This window comes from Gavialis gangeticus, unplaced genomic scaffold, assembly GCF_001723915.1.
Source record: "Gavialis gangeticus isolate Ggan-Ray unplaced genomic scaffold, GavGan_comp1, whole genome shotgun sequence".
NCBI classification, from domain to species: Eukaryota; Metazoa; Chordata; order Crocodylia; family Gavialidae; genus Gavialis; species Gavialis gangeticus.
The window spans coordinates 63,991,988-64,018,666 of record NW_017729032.1 but is presented as its reverse complement, the minus strand read 5'-3'; the positions used below and the strand labels follow the sequence as shown (position 1 = coordinate 64,018,666).

The window sequence follows — 26,679 nt, the reverse complement described above, 5'->3', positions numbered from 1 at the left end:
GAATTTAGGGACCTGTTTTAGGGAACCTGCAATTATGTGCACTATTGACTATATTTTTCTGTGCATTTGGTTAGATCTCAAATCTTGCCAGTCTTCTGCCTACTGAAATTCCCTTTTACTTAATAAGAGTTTTGTAACCTGAGGGACTATGCAGAATAAATCTATCTTCATCCTTGCACTGGTACACTCAGTGAGGAAAGATAATTCACATTTGTCTTTTCCTTCACTCTCTGCACCAGCTTTCTAACCTATAATTTTCTCTGGCATACATACTGTATTGGAAATGAGGCCTTCAGTGTAGCTGATCTACAATTGCAAGTTCAGGCCCTGAGCCAAGCATACTTCAATAGGGCATATTTATTTAGTTGCTGTTACCTGTTGCACCTTGCTGCCAAGTAGTAACTATTTCTTTTGACAACACCCTTCTTCACTGATTTATTTTTATTTCAATACATCTTTTGTGGCCACTTCAGCTCCTGAATAATTTAATTATAAAGAGGTGACAGCTCTTTAAAGACTTGTCAAAGTATATCAAACAACCTGTTTACTTAGTTTCTTGTCTTAAAATCCTTTAATTTATTACAGCAATTTTGGTAATGACCAACCTTTAATAACACATTCAGCCTAAAGTCTACACTCATTTTAAAGAAAAGAAAAATACAAATGGAACTCATATTTAGAAGTCAGAGTCCCTGATAATATGCAGAGGAAAAAACCCACTACAAATACTGTACTACTGCCACATTTGTTTTTTAGTTTCTATAATGAAAAAGGAAGCTAAACAGCTTCAAACCATATTTAAACTAGGGAAACATTGTAGTCAAGCATTAAGCATACAATATACATTTATTTTCTGCATATTTAACCACACTTCCAATCAGTGTTATCACCTCTGAAACTACTACTAGTATTTCCAAGCCCAGAGGAAATTCAAACAATAAAAGCCAAAAAAAAATTCTCTCCTTCCAAAACACTGTTCAATTCCCAGGCCCAGAGCTGTCAAAATACAGTTCCACAACAAAGTTACAGTCTGATATTATATAATCAATCAGAGATAAAGGAGCATGGGGCATTTCTCAGTGAGAAGCAGCAATTTTTGGAACATGGGGCACTTCCCAATGAGAAGCAGCCCCTTCCCTCTACTGTTAGAATTCTCAAAATATCCAAGTTATGGTGGTTTTAAATGTTTTAAAAGCACATTAATTATATTGTTCTTTTCCCTTGAAGATCTGTACAGTTTAATTTGTGGCAGCTATGTCACCTACATTTATAGACTAAGGGATATAGATAATAAGATTATTCCAATGACATTTCTGAAAACTTGTAAGACATTTCTAAAAGAGTTTCTGTTATACATGTGGTTAAACACACACATAGTAATGAGACAGATTTTAATTGAGATTTTTTTTGGATTTCCTGATTAATATAGCCATTCTATACTTATTCCAATAAAACTTTTCAATCACATCATATATCCCATATCCTGTCCCTTTTATATATATATATATACAAATTACTGGGGAAATGTGTATCCAGACATATATTGTACACACATGCAAATCCTGTGACAGCAGAAACTTACCCAGAAAGAGTAATTAGGAGTTCGCAACTTGTCACAATACTGAACAAGGTAAAGGGGGCACACTGTTCTACGGATAGATATTTCTTCCCCAGCTCCATCTGCTTTTAACTGGAAGGAAAGGGCATAAGCTTCCTCTATCTCAAGAATGCGTAAGTGCTCCCCTGTGCTGATGTTAGTGATACAGCAATTAAGAGATGCAGTAGCTGAACTGAGTTAGTAGTTGGACTGACATGAATTCTTCATATACACTATTTAAAAAATGTAAATATGCGTCTCCAGCATCATGTTCTCTCTTTTTCCTCTTCCGGGTTCCCTCTAGTGTCCTGAGTTGGTACATTTTTCTTGCTCTAGTCAGTTTAAATTAAGCAAAAACATCTACTGAAAAGAAAAAAACAGGGCTAGTTTTTCTATACATCTCCCCAAATGCTTGCATAAACTGGCAGCTTTCTTTTTTAGTCACCAGTTGCGTACCTCTTCCTTTCTACAGTGGCACGAGCCATGGGCTGGGCAGCAGTAGCAGCAACTGTGGAAAATAGACTTGCTTGGGGCTTTAAAGTTTAAATCAATGCTCAGAGAGGCGTAACTGGCAGTATGGAATCATCCCTGCCCATTAACTGTTATGAAACACGTCAGCCACACTTGACTTTACTCAAGCACTCAGCTCATCTAGGCCATGCTTCTCTTTATGAAAATTCAATCCTACTGTACTGTATACACACACACACACATCATATATGTAAGAGGAGCAAGACTTTTACATAGACGATTCTTCAACCACATACATAGGCCACAACCAAGCAAAACTTAGAAGGTGAAGAAAGACAATCACTCTCATACAACAAGATGTTTAGTAATCTCCTGTTTCAAAATTAAGTCCAGCATATAGAAAAAATAAATACAGGTTGCAACTTAATGATATCTGCCCCAAAAATTCCCATACAAATATGGTTCAAGTTAACTGAGGTTTCCCATTTCCATTCTAAAGGGAAACCACCTTTTTAATCTTAACTCTACCTCTCAAAGTATAAGTGAAGTGAGATTAGAGTGTGGAATCATGGGTTCATATACTCCCCAATAAGAACTTTTATCTGGGGACTTATTTTAAAAAAAGATGGTAAAAATCAGCAATATAGCAAAGACCTGAATAGATATTTTTTGTTTCAGTGTCTCCACATCTTCAACCTGCACCAAGTAAGTGCATTAAACAAACTTAAGTGAACAGTAGTTTCCTAAAATTATCTTGATAACTCACACATCACATTCAAGAAAAAGATTTTTAAAAATATGTAAAAGAGGAATCCAGCTTTGTTAAAGAGAAAGAAAAAGAGGATTTGTCAAAGACCTAAAAATCCATCATGACAACTGCCCCATAATAGAGGTCTAACCTGATGCTACACATTTCAACAATGAAAATGGAACTTCTTTCCTGCAATGAAAAATATTAAAAGAAAAACCCATTTTCTGATGTAATGAAATGTAACCTTAAGTAATAACATCAGTAATTATTACACTTAGCATCTTATCTAGTGCAGTTAACCCCAAGATTCACACTCAGATTTACAGAAGTTTAGGGCTGGAAGAGACCTTGTGAGATCATGGGGTCCAAAAATGTGGAAGCTGGAAAAGAATATAAAGTGTCCATTTTTTCCAAGTATTGTCATTTAGCACTTGCTGTTTGTTTCTAGACAGTTTCAGGAGAACATTGTTGATATTTCCGTTAAATATCACACACTGTGCGATAGTCATCTGCAGCAGCTTCAAATACCTCCTTTTCTCCAGGAGGCCAAGTGGGTAGAAGGCAGCTGGAAGCTGGAGCTCAAGCCCTGCATATTTGGGCAGCAGCAGCCTGGCCGAAGCTCTAAAGCAGCACAGCAGAAGGAGCCGCTGCTGGAGGCAATGGAAACCGAGCAGCACCCAAGTGACTGTAGACACACTGGGAGCAGCCCAGCCAGAAGCTGTGCATGATGGCCTGAACCAGGGCCAGCAGGCGCAGCAGGCTCGAGTGCAACACAGGCTGCCCCAGATAGGGCTCCGCCCCATGCAGACTGCCATGGGGGCAGCCATAGGCTGGATCCAAATCAATTGGTGGGCACCAGCTGGCCCAGAGTCTAGCTCCCCCTAGCTGCAGATCCAGGAGGATCTGGGCAGGGTTATTTTGCCCCAAGTGGCACAACTTGCTGCACAGCAAAGACTGTATATCCGGGCACATGCGCCGAGACAAAAAAACCCCAGCTCAAATATGTGCCACTTCTATTTGAGCTGCTGCAAGCACATATGCCTGCATGTGTGAACATGCCCTACCTTTTCTTACTGAACTACAGTCCTAGCTCTCATGCTCCAAGAACACAAAAGCTAAAAAGTTGAACTTTTTTCTAACCACATTTTTGTTTCCTTTTTCTATTTTGCTATGCTGAGACATTTGCCTACTAAATCTTTCATTTTTCTATAACACTGTAAGGTATGAATAAGTATGTGTATTTAACAAATCCTAAGAGATCCTGCCTATCATGGATTGCAAGAGTTTGCATAAAATTAATCTGGCATAAAGAACATGTAAACTACCTTGTATCAAAGTTGAACATTTATGTGGAAAAAGGGTTAACAGCACAAATGACTCAATAAACAATCAAGCTTGAAGAGCCTAGCCACTCCCCAAAAGGGCTGGGAAGCAGTCTATCCCTTTAGCTGTTTAAAGTTGGTGTGGTTTGTGTACTTTTAATAGAGTTGCTTTTATGACTTAGCAATAAAATCCATTAAAAAAACCCAAAACAAACAGAACAGCCTTTGCTTTCAAAACTGCTGCAAGCCACCAACCCTAGAAAATTAAACAAATTTGTATCCGTGTCCTTCAAAGCTGGTTCCACAGCTCAACTAGACCATTCAGGTTTTTAAATATGCTTGTCTGCCCCTCTCCCCTGCCATGCTTGCTGTCTCTCAGTTTTTCTGAGATTCACTCCCTACCCTAAGTTGGTCAAGCTGGGTGGTTTTGAGGACACAGTGTTAACATCTGATATTTTTTTCTGCCTCTGGGTACATTTCACCCCTCAAATCTCTCTGCAGACAAACTTGTTTGGACTGCTGTTTTTTTTTTCCAGACGTTAGCCATTCCATTGTCCAAAGCTACTGCCATCAAAGTTTAATGACCTTCCCTTGTCTCTTGCCTGGGAGGTAAGCGACTGCTCTGACAGCAGATGGCTGATACCACATATACAGAGACATTTAATGATGTGTCAGTTTCATAACTTCAAATCAGAATTGCTAACTTGTACAGCGACTTTCCAAAATCACCACAATATTCACTTGGGATACGGAAAGAAAGACAGCAAACGATGGAGAAGTGTTTGGGGTTTGTTTGGTTTTTTTGGTCTAAATCTATGCATCTCCTTTTTAACAAAAGGAAAAAGAAATGCATTAAGAAAACCCTTTCGCAAAGTCTGTATTTGCTTCACTATCACTTGTTCCTGGAAAGGTAAGCTGTAAGCCAAAGCACCCATAATGATGGATCCCTCAGAGTATGGGCATAAGCCAAAGGTGCTCAAGCTATTGGCCCTATGGGCCAGATGAGTGGTGTGGGGCTGGATCGAGCGTTGCATGCCAAGACTGGTCTGTGAGCTAGGCTACTGACTTAATAATTCACACTTAAAAAATGAAGCTCAATAACTTGTTGAACAGCATCGCTTTTAGAAAGATAGCCAGTCTTGATTTAAAGACATCAAATGATGGAGAAGCTACACAATTCTGTGTTAAACTATCCTAATGGTCAATTATAGTTAATACATCTCACTCTTAAGAATGTAATTCCACTGCCTCACCCCATACAAGCTTTGACTCAGGAAACAGTACCCTAAAGGACATTCAACTATCTGCTACCTGTGGACATGTTGAGTAGCAGCACAGCTCTGCCCTACAAAGCTGGAATCCTTGTAACTGATTTAATTCCAACTTGTGATAGGCAAGACATTTGTTCTGTACAGAGAGGGAAACTGACATTCTTTCTTTTTGAATGTTTGAATTTCACTGCTGCATTGTTCCTTCCTTGCTACTGAATAGTGAATGAATAGAACTGAAAAGACCATGTCTAGTTATTTTCTGTTGTAAAGTACCATCCCACAGCAGCGGGTGTATGATATGAAATGTAGCCTGATCCCTACAGTCCTTTTCTATGAGAGGTCTTCAAAGAAAGGAATAGGTCACTTGCATTTATTTTAAATGAAGCCGATACATAAAATCAAATGCACATTAAGCCTGTGTCCGTACACATTAATGACAAACTCTAAAAATGAGATCAAAGCTATTTTAGTGGAATTAAGAACTGGGTATGGCTGGATGGTGCTAGAGAAATGAGATTATTTTATAGTTACTTGGCTGAAAAAAGTAATATTTGGTGGATATGCTTTGCCTGCTATACAGGCATATCCTATGTCAGCCTTATGGACAAAGCAGATAACTGAATTCTGTTATGATGTCTGAGCAAGAATACAGTATAACTTCATAAATCTGGCATGCTCGGGACCAAGCACCTCCCAGAAATGTGAAAATTCTGTATTTTTGAAACCAGAGTGGCAACAGAGCATGGGGGTGGGGAGGGAACCAGTGGCCAGTCCCTGAGCAGCCGCCGCACATGGAGCGGTGGCATCAGGTGGTGGATAGCAGAGGCAGCTGCTCTGGAACCAGCTGCCACCACTTCCCCATGTAGTGCATTTTTTAAGTGATGGATTTTCGAGAATTCTGAATTTTTGATATCCAGATTGATGAGGTTATATTGTATAATGATCTTCTATTCAGGGTTTAAGCATGTGGCAAAAAATCCTTTATTTTTGAATAATTTAGAAAATTAAAAGAGATTCAGTTGGTCAGTTTTCTTCAAGAAAGTTCTATCATCTCTAAATGCTTAATAGCATGCAAAGTTGCTGAAATTAATTGTTGTAGAGCGTACTGAAAGGTAGACCCAGCCAGCAAGAGATGGGCAGTTCAAAAAAAACATGGAGGTGGCTATACCCTTTTCTGGAAGGGTAAACAGGAAGGAGAATGACAACTTAATTCTTAATGGCAAAACCAACTGCATGAACTCAATCCAACTTGATGAGTTCTCTATCAGAATTAATGACTGCCTCATGACTCTCCATCTTAAATTGGCAGGGAGCCACTATGCCACCATCATCAACAAGTATGCCCCAACTCTTGACACTGCCAATGAAACCAAGGAGGAATTCTATATCAACCCTGACCAAGTCCTTCCTGATATTCCTCACTTATTCTTCCTGGTGATTTCAACACCAGAGTCAGAAGGGACTTTAACTTCTGAAACAGAACCATTGGCAAGGAAGCAGTAGGAAAGGTCAGTGCCAATGGCATCCACCTCTTGACCAAATGCGTGGAACATGCACTCACCATCACCAACACCCTATTCCAGCAGAAAAACAGGTACAAGACATCATGGTAACACCCACGGTCTAAGCACTGGCACCTGATTGACTATGTCATTGTCTGTGTCCAGGATTGCATAAATGTCCACATCACCCAAACTATGATAGGAGCTTATGATTGCTGGACTGATCACCAACTGGTCTGCTCAGTTATGTTACTTAAACTGACTCTCAAATAACAGTTACAGCAAAAGCAATGCCAGCAGAAGATTGAGATTGAAGGACTCAGACTCAAGAAAACAAGACTTTTTCCACCAATTCCTCAACAAAAAACTGGGGAATTCCAATCAACAACAATGGGAGAATGTCAGCAGCTTGTCAGGTGCCCTCAAGGCCACTGCCATCAGTACCTGTGAAGAGATACTTGGATCCTCCAGGAAATATCAAGGCTGGTTTGATGAGAATGACCAAGATCCAAGATTTGACTGATCACAAGCCAAGGCTTTTTGTGCTTGGCAAGCAAAAGAAATTGAACCTCCAACAAGCCAAGGCAGAGGTCCAAAGCAGGACCCATGAAACGAAGAACAAATGGTGGGAAGAAAACGCAAAGGAGATTCACCAACTTGCTGACATCCACGATATGTGCAGTTTCTTCAGCACCAAAGCCATCTACAGTCCAAGTACTCAGGGACCAACCCCCTTGAGACCCAAGGATGGAGGAGACCTGATCAAGGGAAGAGGAATCATCAATACCATTGGAAGGAGCATTTTGAAGACAGTGTTCTCAACATTGCAAGATGGAGTTAAGAACACTCTCATAGACAGCAACACCCAGTCAGAGATGACCTTGGAATCCCTCCAACCTTTGATGGAGGTGAGGAAAGCCATCGAGCAGATGAAAAACAACAAGTCATCTAGAAAGATTTCCCTGTGGAAATCTTCAAGCAGTGGGGAGAGGAGCTCACATCACAGCTTCATGCCCTCATCATCTTAAGGATTTGGAATAATGATGAGGAAATCCCAGATGACCTCAGGGATGCTATGATTGTGACAATCTTCAACAAAAGAGATAAGTCTGACTGTGGAAGCTACAGAGGGATTGTCTTGCTAGGAAAAACCATTGTGAAAACCCTCCTGAACCATCTCCTTCCACTTGCTGAAGAGCTCCTCCTGGAATCTCAGTGTGGGTTTAGGGCATCAAGAAGTGTAACTGATGCTATTTGCACAGCTTGTCAGCTGCAGAAGAAATGCTGGAAACAACATAAGCATTTCTCTACATGGTCTTCTTTGACCTCACAAAAGCTTTAGACTGTTAGGCCAGAAGTGTTGCGGAGGATCCTTCTGAAGTATGGATGCCCACCAAAATTTGTCACCATTCTCTGCCTGCTCCATGACAGTATGCAAGCAGTGGTTCTCAGTAATGGATCTATCACAGACCCCTTAAGGTTAAAAAGGGAGTTAAGCGAGGCTGCGTCATCGCTTCAACACTCTTCTCAATATTCCCTGCCTCTGTGCTACATCTTACCACCAACAAGCTTCCCGCCAAAGTGGAGCTAAACTACCGAATAGATGTTAAGCTGTTTAACCTCAGCTGACTCCAAGCCAAAACCAAGACCACTCTGACCTCAATCACTGAACTTCAGTACGCTGATGAAGCTGTAGCGTGCATTCACTCAGAAGCAGACCTTCAGGCAATTGCTGACATCTTTACTGAGGCACAGAAGAAAGTGGGACTGACACTTTACATACGAAAGATGCTTAACATCCTCCACCAACAAGCTCCTAATGAACAGTCCCCAGCTCTGCTAATCCAGATCCACAGTGAGACTCTGGAGAATGCTATTTCCCTTACCTCAGAAGCCATGTCTCGCAGAAGGCTGACATGGATGAAGAAGTCCAACATTGCCTCAAATGTACAAGTGGCCTTCGGACACCTGAAAAAATGGGTGTTCAAAGATTGTGATGTCAGACCCAAAACCAAACTCATGGTTTATCAAGCAGTCATGATCCCCATCTTGCTGCATGGAGCTGTGACATGTTTCCTGTACTTTTTCCATCTCAAGACACTGGAGAAGTACCATCAGTGCTGCCTGAGAAGATCCAGTGGAAAGACAGACACACTGTTAGCATCCTCCTGTAAGCAAATGCAAGTATTGAGGCAATGATCATCTAGCATCAACTTCATTGGGCTCGCCATGCCATCTGGATGTCTGACTCCAGACTCTTGAAGCAAGTTTTATTCTCCTAATTCAGCTAAGGCGTGTGCTCCAGAGGAGGGAAGAGAAAATGCTTCAGGGATGTCCAAGGCCAACTTAAAAAACAAATGCAACACTGATGTTAACACATGGGAGACTATTGTCCAGGAAGAGTCTGCTGCAAGGATCTCAGTACACTGGAACCTCACATTAAGCAGGAGATGAAAAAGTGGGAACAGCAGAAACACCATGTCGTGGAAGACCAAATCAAGGATCCAGTACCACCCATCCTACATGTCCAGGCTGCAGTAGAATCTGTCGATCCCAGATAGGCCTCATCAGCTCTCCTCAGACACATAGATAAGACAATCATGGAAGACAATCATCCTCAACTGCAAGTGATTGCCAAAGAAGATACAATGCAAAGGAGAGATACCTAAACTAGCTTCCACACTAGAACCAGCATAGTTACATTAGCATGGTATTCTATTCAGACTAACAGGGATATCTTATGTTCAACTTAACACCGAGGTACCCACTTATTAGTAGACATCTGCCTGTCTCGAGAGTCAATAGAATTACCCTGAGTGAGACATCAACTGCTGAATGTACTCTTCACCTGAAAATAAAGTGAAGCTGGAGTGACCTCTCCAGGGTACAAAAGCCTGGGCAGTGTACACAGAGATACTGAGCTGTACACACACCAGGACGCCCCTCAGTCTTGCTGGTTTAATCCAAAGGAAAGGCAGGTGCCAGTACATTTAGAACCAGATTGGCTACAGGAGCTGCTAGACTAGAGCAAAGAAAGGAACCCATTTGTCCATCTATCAGGGCTTCACTCCTCGACTGGCTGCTGACCAGGGTTAAAGAGCCTAGTATACCCTATCATGGAGATTAGTTATAACTAATTTAACTCTCCCGTTTGCTTGGAAGACAATATATGTCCTTATTTTAAGAACTCCTCAACAGATTAAAAAACCCCTTAAGGTTACGATCAATCCCATACCCACTGTGCTATAAACAAATCCATTCTTTGGTAGTTCTCCATTTCAGTATTCTTTCAATACCATCTATAAGACAGATTTTCAGTTTTCACACAGATATACCTATTATTCTTTCAGTTCCTCAGATTCATCTTTCTGATGATTTTGTTTCTATAGGGTCACATAAATACTGAGTCATGTTTTTGGCCTAACCCCGATGCACTCAATATTTAATTGCAGTCAAACAGCTGTAATAGATTAGAACTAAAACCACTATTCATGTATCAGATCATACCACTAAGAACATTGAGAAATGTAGAATATAATGATAAATATTAAAACAAAAACAATCCTGGGGTAGTCTTGAGAAGCAGTATGAATAGCCAGAGCTCTTAAGAGTTGTTTTAATACTTTTTTTCCATTAAAGAAATGTTTTGTGTGCATAGGCACACTATTTATGCTCACTTATGAAAGGATCAGAGGGTACTTTACAATCATCATCACCTTACAGCATCCACATGAGACAGACAGATATCATTATTCCCATTGTATAGGTGGAGAAATTAAGGTACACAGAAGTTAAAGCATCCATTTATTTATCTCGGGTTCCCAGCACTCGGCAACAGCATGATCTGACATGCACAGAATCTGAAGCTCCAGTAACTATAGTAACAGGTTTTAAGTCCTTCTGGAGATTAGACCCTAGTTGACTCAAGAAGGGTCCCTCAAAAATCAGTGGATACATACATTTTCAAAATCATGTCCACAGACAAGGGGCATATGGGAGGTCTATAGCCAAGTGCCAAAAGCTGAGGTCTCCCAATTCAGATGTACAAGCTACAAAACTTTTAAATTAGGTATCTGACTACAGGATGAAAGGAGTAGCTGAAATCTATGATGGGTGAAGGTTACTGAGGTTTTACAAAAGAACACCCAAGGGAAATTTTTATACAGATTGTGTCCCTGAAGAAGAAAACCGCCATATTACCAATGCATACTCTCAAAATTAGAAGGATGTTCTGGCTAGTAGACAATTAAACGTACCAGGATATTTGCCAAAATTCCAGAACCCCCAGGCCAGTTGGTAATTAACAGCTATCTAGGTCCCTCACATGAACAATTGTGTCCATTGTTTGCAAAGTGACACAAACCATTTATTTTCTTTGCACAATTTTTGCTGGTTGGTTTTAAAGTCCCTCAGAGAATCACGACAATCTTCACATTTATGATACTTCATGTCTTAAAAAAGAAAAAAAGGGGGGGAGGGTGTCAGGCAGGCAAGTTGTTAGACTAAGATTTTCAAGGAACGTAAGCACTGAGGCCACAGGGTACAACAGAAGCATTTTAAAGTTTGAAAGTAGCTTCTGAGAAGTATCATGGATTTCTAAGAATCTCCCCTTTCTAGAGAACTAGCAAAAGGATAGATCCAAAACAAAGAACAAAAATATAAAATCCGAACAGAATTAAACTAAATTTAGCCACTGGGGGCTTAGAAAGTGGCTGCTCACATGGCAGCATAACTATGAAAGGGCCTAGAGGCACCTTTGTTAATGTAGAAGTTTATTATGGAAAAACATTTGTGTGTTTATTATGGTAAACACACACACACATATATGTATTAAAATCAGGTAGATTAAATAATGCAATAGCAGAAAACATCAACTCTGTTCCACAACTTTTGGGGGTTCAGTTTGCTTAAGAGGAAATATGCTGTATGCTAGGACAGGTGAAAGAAAGTTAAGACAACTGGGTAGAGAAGAGTGGCAAGTGTGGAGCAAAGCTGAGATAAAGAGACTGAGGGAGATGCAGTGCCGTACTTTTGCCTTGAGCACCACACTTCTTTGCCACAGTACTGGGGAGAAGACAGGGCTGGAATGGTCAGTCCTATCAAAGGAAGGCAGGGAAAGTCCAGATACATCCCTAAAAAAATTCTCTGAATGACCAAAGGTCCCTGGTTTGGTTACTCCTGATGCTGCTATTGGCTGGAGTCCCTGATCAGTCCCTCTCTACAGAGCCCTCCCCACAAAAATTATATAAGGGTGGGGGCTGAGGACAAAGGACATTATCTGGGTCTCTTCTATAGAAACTTCTCTGTACAATCTGGGTCCAGAGAGGTGTTTTATACAGGGACTACACAAACTGTATCTTGTTTTCCTTGCTTGGGCTGTTTTGGGAGCTCCTACTACTGGATGATATCTAAGCAGGACTGCTATATTTAAGTTTTGTGGGCCAAATATAAAATAATTCAGCCTAGATTTCAGTGAATAGATGCTTGGAGGATAAAATCTACCAACTACAACTAGCCCTTTAAGTTATATTTCTAAGCTCATTGACTGAGACTGATAACAGCATATAGAATGAGCTACCCTTAGCCAGCAGAGTGGGACAGTTCTTGGAAGCCTGTTCTGCTGTTGGGTTAGTTTTCTGGGTGGAGGAGTTCAACATATTAGGATGTCAGGCCAGCAGCTTTGATAAGCATCAGTCACAAACGGAATTCTTCCAAAATGTAGATGTAATAAAAAGGTTGCTACATTCTTGTTCTATAATGTGTATTCTAGATGGACACTCCTGTACAGTCTGACATTAGAACACATGAGGAATTAATCTTTGCTTTGGTGAGATACGATTCCTTGCCCCCCTTCCCTGCCTTGCTTCAAAATGAGATCAAAACATATCAATTCCTCTCTGAAACTATAGAGGAATTTCTAAACCGTGCATTTTGGGCCACTAACTTCAGCTGCCTTGTTGACAGAAGCCTGCAGGTGCCCCTGAAGCTGTATAAAGCTGACACAGAAGGCTGCCGTATCATATTTTCCCCCTGCTTTCATTTTTAAAATACAGAAAAGCATATTCTGTTCTCAGTTACACTGGCGTAATTCAGATTCATACTGGTGTAACTGAGAGCACAATCTGATTCATTGTCCTCCCAAACAATTTGAAACTGGTTATTTTCCAAAAGCTGTCACTTTGTGGGGGACAGGAGGGTCGGGGGGAAGATTAATAAATTTCGTATCCATTGTACTAAAGTTATTACTGTTGCCACTTGTACTGGCCTACTAACCTCCATTTTTAACTTTTCTGAAACTAGGCCTTCCAGTGATTAACAAACACTGAACTCAAATGCTAGTTACGTGAGGCACAGGGGCTTCTGGCTGGACAGGCAGTGGAGCGGCAGCGGCCGCAGGGTGATGGGTGGCAGCAGCAGTAGCCACTGTGTGCAAGCTCCTGCTGCCCCCACCATGTCCAGCTGGCCAACCAGAAATTCCAGTTAGTAAAATGCCGGATAACAGGGCTTTTACTGTATGCCAATTTACTGGAAGTGTCAAACAGCCTAAGGCTAGGAACAGGTTGCATTTGTCCTGGGACAAGTTGAGCTTGTGTTTGTCCTGGAACAAAAGAGTCCTAGGAATGGGGTGTATATATTAGGGCTGTGCAAAACAAGCCCTATTTGATTCGGATTCGGCCCGAATCAGGGACAGTGATTTGATCCGTTGATTTGGATCACTGTCCCTGATTCAATTCGGCTGAATCCGAATCTGATGATTCAATGAATCAGCAATTCAGACACAGGCACAGTTTTAAAATGTTCTTTCTATATACCTTGAGGTAGCAGCGCAGCCTGTGATCGCTGCAGTGCTGGGGTAGATGCAGTGTCCCACAGCACTGTGGGGGGCTCTCCAGCATGGTCAGCAGTGAACTTGGAAGTGGACTGGAAATACTTCTGGGTCGGCCAGGGAGCGCACTAGGGGCGCTCCCATGTACCCCCCCGTTTGGCCGCAGGGGACCCCAGGTATCCCCCCAGACCCAGGAGGCGCCAGTCGCCGAACCAGGGGGATGTTGGGGGGGGCCCTGCGTGCTCCCCGGTGGACTGGGAAGTGAACCAGAAGTGCCTCTGGTCCACTTCCGGGTCTGCTGCCAAGCATGCTGGGGAGCCCCCTGTGCTTCTGTGGGACGCTGCATCTGCCCTGGCAGCACAGCAATCACAAGCTCCTGCTACCTAGAGGTATGTAGAAAAAACAATTAAAGCTGTCTCTATGTCCAAATTGATTTGGAGAGATTAAAGGGTCCTCCAATTTAAATCACGAACCGAAGCTTTGCACAGCCCTAATGCGCATCAGCCTTCCAGTAGGGGTTTAGCTAGCAGCTGAATGCACTGCTGCCTTTCTGCCATTAATTCAATGATGCAATCCTGAGATAACTGTTCAGATGCACTTTGTGATATCCCAGGGTAAACTGTTAGCACTTCTTATCCCACGAACCTTTTTAGGCTTTATCCTGGGACAACAGACATGCACTTTGTCCTAGGAGAAAGTATTTTATCCCAGGACAAAGGCAATGTCTATTTGTAGCTTCTTTGGGTAGATGTGTTATCTTTTATTAGACCAAATAAATAGTTGGAAAAATTGCTCTTTGCAAGCTTTTGGGCACAAACACCCTTCTTCAGGCAATACCTATAAGGTTTTGCAGATAGAATAACCTCAGGGTGACTGGCCTAAGTACAGCATTCCCTTTGCTCATCAACACCTATTCTGTACGTAACTCCACTAACTACTTGCAAGTGCTTATTATGTTTGGGTTCTTAATATTGTTTCAGCATATTTTGCACAACAGCAGAGAAACTCATTTTGCTAACCACAGCTACAAAATACATGACACCAGGAAGTCTTCATATCAAATGCTTCTTAACCTAATCAGATAATCACACAATGAAAACATACCTAGAAGCATGATATCATACTTAAGTAACAAGAACAGCTTTGTGGTTACGCTGTACTTTGTTAAAAGCCTTGTGGTGGTGATTACAAAATGTGAATATACAAACATGACATGAAAGTCAAGGAAATCTCCTTGAGGCTGGAAAGATTTTATTTTAAATTAAAACTTAAATCTTCTTTGTCACGTGACAGTAGTACACTATTTCTAATATTAGTTCTGACATCTGGCTTTTGGTGTAGTTGATGAGTTATCTGCATGTTTATGTTCTGCAACCAATCATCAGAATTTGTACACCTACAATACTTTACATTAAAGAAACACTTTTGTCTTTTCACACTATCATCAAGTCACAGTGCCACATATTATGGGAGCAGGGAAATGTTGCTTTTTATTGCCACGTGGTCAATATTTTGACGAAAACTGCTTCTTTTTTAATGAAAGCTATTATTTTTACTTGAAGATTCAGGGATATACAAATTCAAACATGTCCAGGGACCAATGTACAAGTAAGCCCTGTAGATAGGGACATGGGGAGAGCCACTGTTGCCGGAGCCAAGGGAATAATTCTCCATCAGCGGGACAGGAAGACAAGGGCCTCAGTAGGAGGACTCAGATGCCTATATACTAACGCCAGGAGCATGGGGAACAAGCAGGAGGACCTAGCCCTCCTACTCTCCAGTGTGTATTATGATCTAGTAGGGATTACAGAGACCTGGTGGGACTCCTCACATGACTGGAGCATAGCTAGAGAGGGTTACATCCTGCATAGAAGGGACTGGGTAGGGAAGAAAGGTGGAAGTGTTGCTTTCTATGTGAAAGGACAACCCTTGGAGGCTGACATCAGCTCTAAAAATGAACAGCTTGAAACCCTCTGGGTCAAGTTGTGGGGCAGGGCGAGAGAGAGACCCACCTGTAGGTGTATACTACAGACCACTAAACCAGGGGGAGAAACTCGATCTGGAGTTCACCCGAGAATTGACTGAGGCTGCACGCGTATGTGGCATGGTCCATCATAGGTGATTTTAATTATCCAGACATCTCCTGAGAGAAACACTTGGCCAAGTAGGATTGGTTGCGATCCTTCCTAAACTGTGTCGAGGAGCTCTTCCTGACTCAAGAGGTGCATGGGCCAACCACAGGTGATGCTCTGCTAGACTTGGTCCCGGCCAAAGAAGACGATCTGGTGACCGACTTAAATATAGAGGGCAGTCTGGGTGGCAGTGACCATGAAACCATCACGTTCATTGTCCCATGTAAGGCAGACAAATCGGATAGCAGGATTGAAGTCTTGGACTTCAAAAATGCAAATTTCAACAAGCTTAGGTCACTAGTAGGGCAAGTGCTGCAGGATCAGGGACCAAAGGCGAAAAGTGTGCATGAAGAGTGGTTGTTCCTTAAGGACACGATCCTTGAAGCACAAAGGAAGTCCATTCCCATGCAAAGAAAAGGTAACAGAAGGGCTGGGAAGCCCTCAGCTAAACAGGGAAATCATGGTCCTCTTACAAAAGAAGAAAGAGGCTTATAAACAATGGAAGCTCAGGGCAGGCCCCAAGGAGGACTATTCCACGATGGCCCACATTTGCAGGGAACAGATAAGACAGGCTGAAGCAGCAACCAAACTTAGATTAGTAACAGGAATTGAGGACAAGAAGTCCTTCTTTAGGTACATTGGGAACAGGAGGAAAACAAATGGAAGTGTGGGGCCACTGCTCAACAACTCAGGAGAGCTGGTTACCAGCACCCTGGAGAAAGCTGAACTCCTGAATGACTAGTTTGCCTCAGTCTTTCACTGAACCAAAAAGAAAACCACACCAGGTAGAGTAGAAGAGTAGGGGATAAGCACGGTAGGAATAATCGCCTTCCTGCTATTGCCATAGGATTGGTGTATGACCAATTAATAAAATTACACATATACAAGCCAGCAGGACCAGATGATCTTCATCTTAGAGTGCTGAAGGAACTGGCTGAAGTCATTGTGGAACCCCTGGCAAAACTCTTCCACAACTTGTGGCACTCTGGAAGAAGTCCCTGAGGACTGGAAGAGGGCCAATGTTGTGCCCATCCACAACGAGGGCAGGAGTGATGACTCGGGTAACCATATAATCAGCCTAACTTCCATCCTAGGGAAAATCCTACAAAAGTTCATCAAAGAGTCTATCTGCGATAAGCTTGCATAAGAAGGGAAGATTCTGAATGACAGCCAACACGGCTTTGTCATGGGCAGGTCTTGCCTTCCCAACCTCATCTATGACCAGGTCACTTGCCACATGGACACGAGAGAGCAGGTTGACACTGTATACCTAGACTTCCAAAAGGCCTTTGATCTAGTATCCCATGATGTCCTCGTGAGAAAATGAGAGGATTGTGGGCTTAACGCTGAAATAGTCAGGTGGGAGAGAAACTGGCTGTAGGATAGGACCCAGAGAGTCGCAGTGAACAGATCTGTGTCATCCTGGTGAGAAGTGGGCACTGGTGTCCCACAGGGCTTGATGCTTGGTCCCGTACTTTTCAACATTGTCATTGATGATTTGAATGCGGGAGTAAAGAGCTCACGGGCCAAGTTCACAAACAACACCAAGTTATGGGGGAGCATGGTCATGCTTGAAGATAGGCTACAGTTATAAGCGGACCTAGACAGGCTGGCAAGTTGAGCAGATCAGAACCTGATGAAGTTCAATGTTTAGAAATGTAAAGTGCTCTACCTTGGGATGAGCAACCCCCAACACACCTACAGGCTTGGCGGCACCAAACTGTCTAGCACCACAAATGAAAGGAACCTGGGGGTAATAATAGACCACAGCATGAGTATGAGCCGGCAGTGCAAATGAGCCAGCAGATGCTGTAGCCAGTAGGGCAAATAATACTCTGGCATGCATCAATTGATGCATCTCCAGCAAAGCCAAGGAAGCGATGCCAAAAATGCCTCCACCTTTCCCTGTACATTAAAATCATGGGATAAGAAGTGAACTTCAGCCAGGTTTTAGCCAAAAACCTAACTTTGTCAGATGTCACTGTTGATGGGAAAGCTATAAAAAAAATGCTCAACTGTTTTGAGATGTACAGAGTATTTTCTCAGGCGGTATCTGGTTGCTGTCACTTTATGGGTTGCTGGAGCCTGTATGATGTGGAAGGCTGACACTAGCAATCCGGCTTCCAGATCCCATACGTGATGTAGAAAACACAACTCGGATGCATGCTTGGTGGCAAAAGCTCAGAAACATTTGTTGTCAGACAGAACACCAGCTGGTCTGATTAACCGCTAGTCCAATCTGGAGAAGCAGACTGGTAGAGACCCCATATGTTATTCATGCACCCCTAGGTCTTTCTACAAGGAATGCCTCTCAACTCCTGTATACTTGTGCCTTCCTCCCCCACCCCCATCTCATGCCCACTCTTTTCTCTCCCTCTCTGTTGAGATTCATAGACATTAGGGTCAGAAGGGACCTCAGTAGTTCATTGAGTCCGACCCCCTGCCCTGGGCAGGAAAGAGCACTGGGGTCAAAAGACCCCAGCTAGATGCTTGTCCGGTCTCCTCTTGAAGACCCCCAAGGTAGAGGAGAGCACCATCTCCCTTGGAAGCCCATTTCAGATTCTGGCAACCCTTACTGTGAAGTTCTTCCTAATGACCAACCTGAATCTGCTCTCTGTCATTTTGTGGCCATTTTCCCTAGTTACTCCAGGGGGTGCCCTAGTAAATAGCGCATCTCCTAGTCCCTGCTGCCCTCCTCTGATGAATGTATAGGCAGCCACAAGATCACCTCTGAGCCTTCTCTTGCAAAGACTGAAGAGATCTAGGTCCCTCAATCTTTCCTCATAGGGCCCTGCCTGCAGGCCTCTGACCATGAGTGACCCTCCTCTGAGCCTTCTCAAGATTCTCTACATCCCTCTCGAAGTGCGGTGCCCAAAACTGGATGCAGTACTCCAACTGTGGCCTGACCAGTGCCGCATAGAGGGGAAGCATCATTTCCCTGGGCCTATTCATCATGCATCTGCTAATGCATGATAAAGCGCGGTTAGCTTTGTTGATCACTTCATCACACTGACAGCTCACGTTCATCTCGGAGTCAGCTACAACTCCAAGATCCATTTCCACTGCTGTGCTGCTGAGAAGGTCATCCCCCAGCCTGTAAGTATGTTGGTGGTTCTTTTTGCCCAGGTGCAGCACTTCGCACTCATCTTCGTTGAAATGCATCCTATTTCATTCTGCCTGTTTTTCCAACCTGTCCAGATCTGCCTGGATCCATTCCCTACCCTCTGGTGTGTTAACTTTGCCCCATAATCTGGTATCATCTGTGACTTGGACAGGGTGCTCTCTACACCCTTGTGCAAGTCACTGATTAAGACATTGAATAGCACCAGTCCAAAGACTGAGACTTGTGGGACTCCACTGCCCACATCTTTCCAGGTCAATATCGACCTGTCCACCACCACTCTGTGTGCGACCCCTAAGCCAATTTGCCACCCACCTGACCATGCAACCATCTACATCACAGCCTGTCAGTTTATTTATGAGAATGGAATGTGATACCATATCGAAGGCCTTCTTAAAGTCTAGGTAGATGACATCTACCTTGACTTTTACGTCTACCCTTAATTATACACCCTTAATTATTTGGGGGGGGCAGACAGAACTGCAGCTCCCAGCTGTAACCATTTTTGCAAAGTGTTCCGAGTTACATTGTTAGCCCAGACCAAACAGAAGTTCGGTGTTTGTTCCAGGGGGAGGGGAATCTAGCTGTGGGCTGGGAGCCTGCAACCAGGTTCCCATGGCAACAGACTCTCTCTTTCCCTGTCTGTCTGCCAGTGCTCCTTCCAGAAGGAAGGAGGGGAGGCAGCGGAGGGAGCTCATTCTTGGGGCTGCCTACCTGGTGCTGAAGGGTGGGGTGGGTGAACTGGAGCCCCCCACCCCAAGAGAGCTGAAATACACTCACCCCTTTGGGGAGGAGGGGGGCTGAACCCCCCCAGACTGAACTCCGTCTGCTCCCTTTCCCCCTCCCTCCCATTCTGAAAACAGCAACAGGCTGGGAGCTGGGCAGACAAGCCACAGAAAAGATGCTAGTCCGTAACATCTTTATCTGACACCTCATGCAATGAATGACAGGTCAGATTTTCACCCAATGGGCTATTTTTTAAGCTGTTTGCAGCCGTGCCCTTGTGTTTGGTTAGGGCTATAAACTGCTTTCTGTGGCCAGTCTGGTGGAAAATTGTCATTTCTCTTTGTACCCTTTGTTTGCCAAGTTGACACATCTGCTCTTGCATTAGTTAATATCTCACTTGTACAAGTGTAACTGCTGCTGTTGTGCTCTTTTGGGGTCTTTCTGCTTGTTACAGCAGCTTTATGGATTTGTCTCTCTGGCTCAGCCCCTTTCTGCTGCTTTCCAGCACTTTGGCTTAGCAGAGCTACAGCTTAGCACAGGGGTCGTCAACTGGGGGCATGTACCCGTGGGTACCTGAGCAGGCCCTAGGTGGTATGCACAGGCAGCCACTGTGTGAGAGTTTTCCCCACCCCGCAGGGGTGCGTGGCCAGACACAGGGGGAAGGGGGGGATGGGACAGGGGAAGCTTGCAGGCTGCTCTGCATCCAGCCACATGCCACGCCCCCCCACCCCAGCCAGGGGTACGCTGCTTCGTGTCTAGCCACCTGGGGGGGTTGTACAACGATCAAAAAAGGTTGAAAACCCCTGGCCTAACACAACTGGAAGGCCTACAAAGATATTGTCGCTTTTTACGTGACCAAGCCAAAAGGGAAGGAACCTATTGGAGGACGGAGAAAATATTTGGGGGGGAGGGGGGCTGAGCACACATGTTTATGTGTGCATGCACCCCCCCACGAGTTCGTGGGTCTGTCATGGGGAAGGGCGTGGGGGGCAGATCAAAGCCCCTGCAGTGAGGGAGGAAGTGGGGCAGAAGCAAGGCTGAGTGCAGCCCCGCAGCCGGGGCAGGTCATGGGACGCTCGGAGCCCGGCCGCCTCGTCCTGGGGCACGGAGGCACTGGTAGAGGCCTGTGCCCCCAGACGAGCCGCCTGGGCTCCGAGCATCCCACGACCCCACTCCGGGCCCAGCTCCTGTCCCTCTTCCTCCCCCACCGCGGGGGCCTCGATCTGCCCCTTCCCCACGACGGACCCGCCTGGGCACAGCTCCGCACACCATCGGCTGCGCGTCTGTCAGTGCGCGCCCCGCCCGGGCTGCCCCGCGGCCCTGCCCCGCGCTTGGGGGCTGTGAGCCCCGTTAGTCCCGGCCTCCCGCCGCCGCGAGAGGAGGAGGATGGCGACTCTGATCTCCCCGGCCGCGGCCGAGCAGCGCCCTGCGCAGCGCACGCCCCGCTCCTCCCCACCCCTGGGCGCTGCAGTTGGCGCCCCAGGCAGTCGGCCTACCCCAGAGCCACTGCGTACGACCAGCGTGAGGGTAGCGCGCCCCGCCGAGAAACCCGCCCCGCCCTAGCCCCACCCCTTTCCCTCATCCAACATGGTGGGCGGCCCTACCTCTTCTCCGCGCACCGCACCTCGGCTCCCATCCGCTCAGCTCCCGGCCGCTTCACTTCATTGGCGGACGCGCTCTGGAAAAGACACCCACTGCAGCCAGTGAGAGCGGACGCCGAGGCGCCTTTCCTCGGTGCCTATTGGCTCGTCTCTCCTTGCCCCGCCCCTTAGACCTGCTGTACGCACGTGCGGGGCCTCTCCGCGCCGGTAGGGGGTGCTTGCCGCGTGACCAATCAGCGCCCCGCGTTTCGATTTCTGCCCATTTAAAGCCCACCCTCTTTCTTCAGCGCATGCGTTGTTGCTTCGGGCACATGCTTCCCCTTAACTAGCAAGCTGTAGTGAAGCGCATGCGCACTCTTGGTGGTTTGTTGCGGCCGTGTGGATCTAGTCGAGAGGTCTGGGGCGTAGCGGAGCTGGCCCTCGAAAGATTTAATGCTCCTTTTCTCCCCTTCGGGCTTCGCCGTTCAGGAGGCTCCGAGCGGTGACAGGTACCGCGCGGCGGGGGATGGGGATGGGGATGGGGCGGCTGCTGTTTTGTATTCGGGTCAATATGGTATAGGTGTTATATGTATTATGTGTACACACGCACATGCAAGTGCCTTTATAGTCTTGTGTGTATGTATTTGCCGATACATAGGTGTATATATATGTATGCGTGTATTATGTGTGTTTGTATATTCTATGTATACATAGCATATGCTTTAACTCGCTTCATCCAATGCCGAAGGTCTGACCAGCTAGCGGCCAAGCACTGTAACCTCCTGGGACCTTGGAGCAGCAGTCTGTAAAGAGCCGGCTTTAAAAAATGACCTAAATGCTAAATTGCGGAACAAGGAATCATCTTCAGCCTCATTGGCGTGGGCGGGGTGAAGCCGGGTCTCAACAGAGACTACAGATTTTTTTTATGTTGCCTGAACAAGCTTTTGTAGCCCCAGTGGTCCTCAAAGAATGAACTGCCTTGTTGATCCCTATAGACTTATTCAACCTACCTCTCTCATTAGTGCCTCCTCTCTTTATCCTTTATATTCAAATTCCTTTTGATTCAGAAGATTTATTTGCATCTTGTAAACTTAACCAAAGCATATGTGTGGCACAAGCTTTTGTGAGCTGAAGTTCACTTCATTAGATGTTAATATTATTTGCCAATTGCTGTAAAGCTGTATTCAATATTTTTAATCAAATCAATTAAAATAAAGAAAATGTTTGTGCCATAGCATTGCATCCTTGGCAGCTTCTTTGGTAACATCTTGCTCCAGTGGATACTATGCAAACTCTTTTTTTTTTATTTTATTTTTTATTTCTACAGGAGTGGACTACTTTGGTCAAAGGATGAAAAGTACTTGTGCGAGTTCAAGAACAGCATCTCGGAGAGTTTATATTGCAACAATAAAGCACTGCTGATGAGAGAAGATGCATGATGTTTAAAATTACTAGCAGTCACTGGAAGTGTTGTTGTCCGCAACTCTGTAGGAAATATGGCACTTTCCCTGGAGAGAAACATAGTAGATCAGGGTGTGCAGTTATAGGGCAGCAAGTCCATAATGTTGTTCTCCTTCATTAGCCTGGATTTGGTGCCATTAATATTTTAACTAAATTCTGGATGCGTGATACCTGTGTTCAGCTACTCCAAAGGATGGAACAAACTAAAAGTAAGCTTTTAAAAATACAGCATTTTAAAAGACTGCTAGCTCTTTTAAGGGAATTTATCACTTTTTTTTTTAAGAGTGAACACGGTAGGAATGGTAAACTTTCTCTTTGCAACTGGACACCCATCCAGAGCAGTGGTATCTGAGTCGTCTGACCCCGTGGATCCAGAGTTGGATGTAGAGTGTGGAGCCACGTCATCTGCCCTGTGGGCCTTGAATTTGCCAGTGGTCGTGTTAGTACTTAATTGCTGCAACTCCCAGGGTCTTGGCAGCTGCTGCTTCTCCTGCCATCAAATTTCCAGCCCTGGGGAAAGCTTTGCAGGCCAGATAATGCAGCTCTATGCTCTATATCTGGCCTGTGGGGTTCACCGTGGCTTCAGAATTTGGCAGCAGGACAAATATCAGCATTGCAGGAGAGGCAGGTTGAGGGACTAGGGACTTATCATTGGTTTTCTATTTGAAACAAAAAAGCTTTCTATAATCCATATCTAAGGAAGAAGGGATGCTTGTGGTACTGTATAGGTTAGTAAAAAATAATGTGAGAAACAAACCTATTGAATTGGACTGGTCTGAAAAATGTATTATTTTTTTTCTAAAAAATACGCTAGCATGCAGTAATCTTTTTGTTAGTTGAAATAAGATCATGATTATATTTAAAAAAAAAAAAATTAATAAGAACTAACAAATGACCAGTCCAACTGATTAATTTAAATTATTCCAGCTGAGTTATCAATGAGGTGCATGAAACTGAAAAAATTGTTCAGAAGAATAATATTTTATCAGGAAAAAACGTAACTTTCCTTTGGTTGTCCTTTCTTTTTGTGTCCTTCTGTGACATATTAATGGTAAACTTTCTCTTTGAAATTGGACATCCATGTAGAGCAGTGGTATCCAACTCATCTGGCCTCCCAGGGCGCAGAGAGTAGCAGGAGCCCCCCCCGCCAAATCCCATCTCCTGGACAAGCAGCAGTTCCATCCCATACTCCACCCTCACTGGGCAGCGCCTGCCGCAGCCCCGCTGCCTCCCTCACTGTGTGGGGCCTTGATCTGTACCCTGCTTCCACCACAACAGACTTACCAGCTGGCCACAGCTCTTGAAGCTGCCAGGCTGTGCTTTGTGTGTATTCGTCGGCCATTCATCGGCCACATCAGGCTGATTTCTGATACAGTCAACTTTCTTTATATTGGTTCTGATCCAACATCAGGCTGATGTATCAGTGCACTACTAGCTATGACCCCAATATTGTGACCTCTGGACTGTCAACTGTGCCACCTTAGTGCCTGTGTCACCCCATCCTCCTCTTGTGGTGCCCAGATTTAGAAAGGAAAACATTTGAGTCCCTGCTAAAGGCCTTTCCAGTCACTGCTAGACTCTGGTTGGGCTGAAACTCAAGCCCTTCTTCTCTGTGGGTGAGGAGAACTATGCCATTAACTACCAGCACTTGTCTGATAATCAGTCAGAAGCTTTACTGACTACAAAATTATCCATTAAACACAAAGCAATTAATCAACTAGGCTTGCCAGTATACAAGTATTCAACTCTACTGGGAGTGCCAGAAAATAAACAGGCAGTTACAAAAACTGAGCATGTTAATGTTCAGTCTGTCTAGAGCTGTTACTCGGGAGGCACTCCCCTCAGTACTGGGTGAGCTTCCTGGGTTGCACTGCTCCAAATCCAAAAATTTGGTCTTCCTTCAGAAATTTATGCAGTTCTCTCCCTCCGAAATCCATGGAGGCAATTCAGACAGCTGACAGCAAACAGTGAAGCATGATTTCATTTGCTTAAGTTATTTAACCCTGTAGTGATGTCACCATTACCAAAGCTAGCCAAGCTTGTTGTATACTAGCCAATTGCCCGTCAAGAATGACTGGGGGTTAGGGGCTGGGATGGGATGGAGTGCTGCCACCTAATGCCCCATGCTGCTGCTGTTCTGCCCCTTGCAGGGAGTGGGGTGGGGGAGCTGAGGGCAGCACAGCTGGCACCAGCTCCTCCACCCCCTGTCTGGTCTGTGGCATAGCTTCAGAATCATGGTGGTGCTCCCCCACACTTGGAGCACTCTGGCTGTTTGCATTAGCCAATCAGAGTGCAAATAAAGTGTTACAGACGGACAGACTTAGGCTTTTATAATAATAGAATTTTGGCTTATAGATCCTAATTGTACAAGAGCACATCCTTACACATTTGGAATATTTTCCTGTTATTGTCCTGTTCCCACATTAATTAGTCCTAATGGTTACCACGGTATCATCTTAATTTATGGTTCTATGGTTCTGGTGTTCTGGATGTTCCCTGGCATTAATTTTACTGGGGTTAAATTTAGGCCACAATCATTGCCAATTCTTAACTGAATCATCTTGAAAAGGCTTCTGGGAGTTTGGTCAACTTGACATGACCAGATTTGATTTTCCTTGCAACACTCTGCTTCGCTTTGTTCTGATTTAGGCACAGAATTTTGAAGCCAGTGGTGTCTGGACACTTGAAAATCCTGTCAGGTGCCCTTCAAATGATTTTAAGTCTGGCCATTAGGAACTGAATGGCTTTTTTTATAAACAGATATCTGCATTTTAGGTGACTTACAGATGGTTTGGAGGGAGATGGAAGATGAAAGAGTGGACTTTATATTTGAGCAGATGCAAAACCTGTTGCTGTCCCTGAAACAAAAGATCAAAGATGGAAGTGCAACAAGCAAAGGTTTGACATAGTTGTAATTGTTGTGTAGGACTCAAATCAAATTTTGAACCACCTTGTCTGCTGCTCTTTGATACCTTGACAGATTGATGTATTTCTAGGTTTAAAATTGTGTACATTATTGTGCCCACTATTGTAAAAGCTTTCTCAATAAATTGGGGAGCACACAGCCAAAATCCAGCCCTGAACCAAGGAGGCATGATCAGGAAAAAAATTATTTTCTTCCTCCAAAAAGTGGTTGGTTTTGGGCTTGAATGTAATTAATGCCCCCTTAATTTAACAAGTTCAATATAGTTATGCAACTTTTTTACTTGCTTTTGCTTTAGTTTCAGTGCAGTGTATAATTTTGGCAATAGCCAGCCTTCATTCCTAAGAAAGTTGTGTATGCGGATGCAAAAGAAAATTAATTTATTACTTATTAGCTTTATATGCTGCCCCTCTGGAAAAAGGCTCAAGGTTGCTTACAATAAAAAACAAAACAACTTATAAAAGTAGATACAGTTCCATAAACAATAACTTTATTTGTAAGTACATACATATATTATCTGTCCAGTATACGTGGGAGGCACTTACATAAACAAACTGACATTTCTTGGACTGCAGCTAAGTATTTAATTTTTCCTCTTTATTTCTACTATGTTTGAGAGAGCCCTGCTGTCCACAAACTGACCCATAACTTAAAACATCTTTATCACTTCTGTTGGTCCAGTTGCCAAAACTTACCATGCCACTGGGCTCTAGAACAGTCAAATAAATAGTTTTTTACACACTTTACTAAGCTTTCTTAAGATCTTGAGGCCAGGTGCAGGCATTACATTTTTACTGGTGTAAGTGATCAGAAACCAGTCTTTCTCCGTAACAGAACAGAAGTTTGGTGCACACAGATTAGTTTAAAAATGGCGGAACCCGGTCTTAAGATTTGCTTCACCATCAAAGGGCAAATGTGTGTTCTGTTTGCTGCTGATCTACAGAAAACTGCACAACTTAGATTGATTCTGCCTTGGGATTTTTGAATGTCTGTACC

At 44.0% G+C, this 26,679-nt stretch overlaps 2 protein-coding genes across 4 annotated transcripts in view; one reads left to right on the top strand and one right to left on the bottom strand.

Annotated features, from left to right (window-relative positions):
- The window catches only part of CAB39L (calcium binding protein 39 like), a 129,869-nt gene extending 108,448 nt beyond the window's left edge, over window positions 1–21,421 (bottom strand). For 2 of the 3 annotated variants that reach the window (XM_019524669.1, XM_019524675.1), the window contains exon 1: window positions 21,324–21,421. The gene's annotated coding sequence lies outside the window, so the exon portion shown is untranslated. Of the gene's footprint in view, window positions 1–10,153; window positions 10,179–21,323 lie in introns of those variants that run through there. The other variant, XM_019524672.1, reaches the window with a different exon arrangement.
- A 1,209-nt stretch (window positions 21,422–22,630) lies between these two features.
- The window catches only part of LOC109302245 (histone-lysine N-methyltransferase SETDB2-like), a 94,215-nt gene continuing 90,166 nt past the window's right edge, over window positions 22,631–26,679 (top strand). The window contains exons 1-2 of the mRNA XM_019523808.1: window positions 22,631–22,969; window positions 25,536–25,658. Of these exons, the coding sequence (XP_019379353.1) occupies window positions 22,921–22,969; window positions 25,536–25,658 (172 nt within the window). The 5' untranslated portion in view covers window positions 22,631–22,920. The remainder of the gene's footprint in view (window positions 22,970–25,535; window positions 25,659–26,679) is intronic.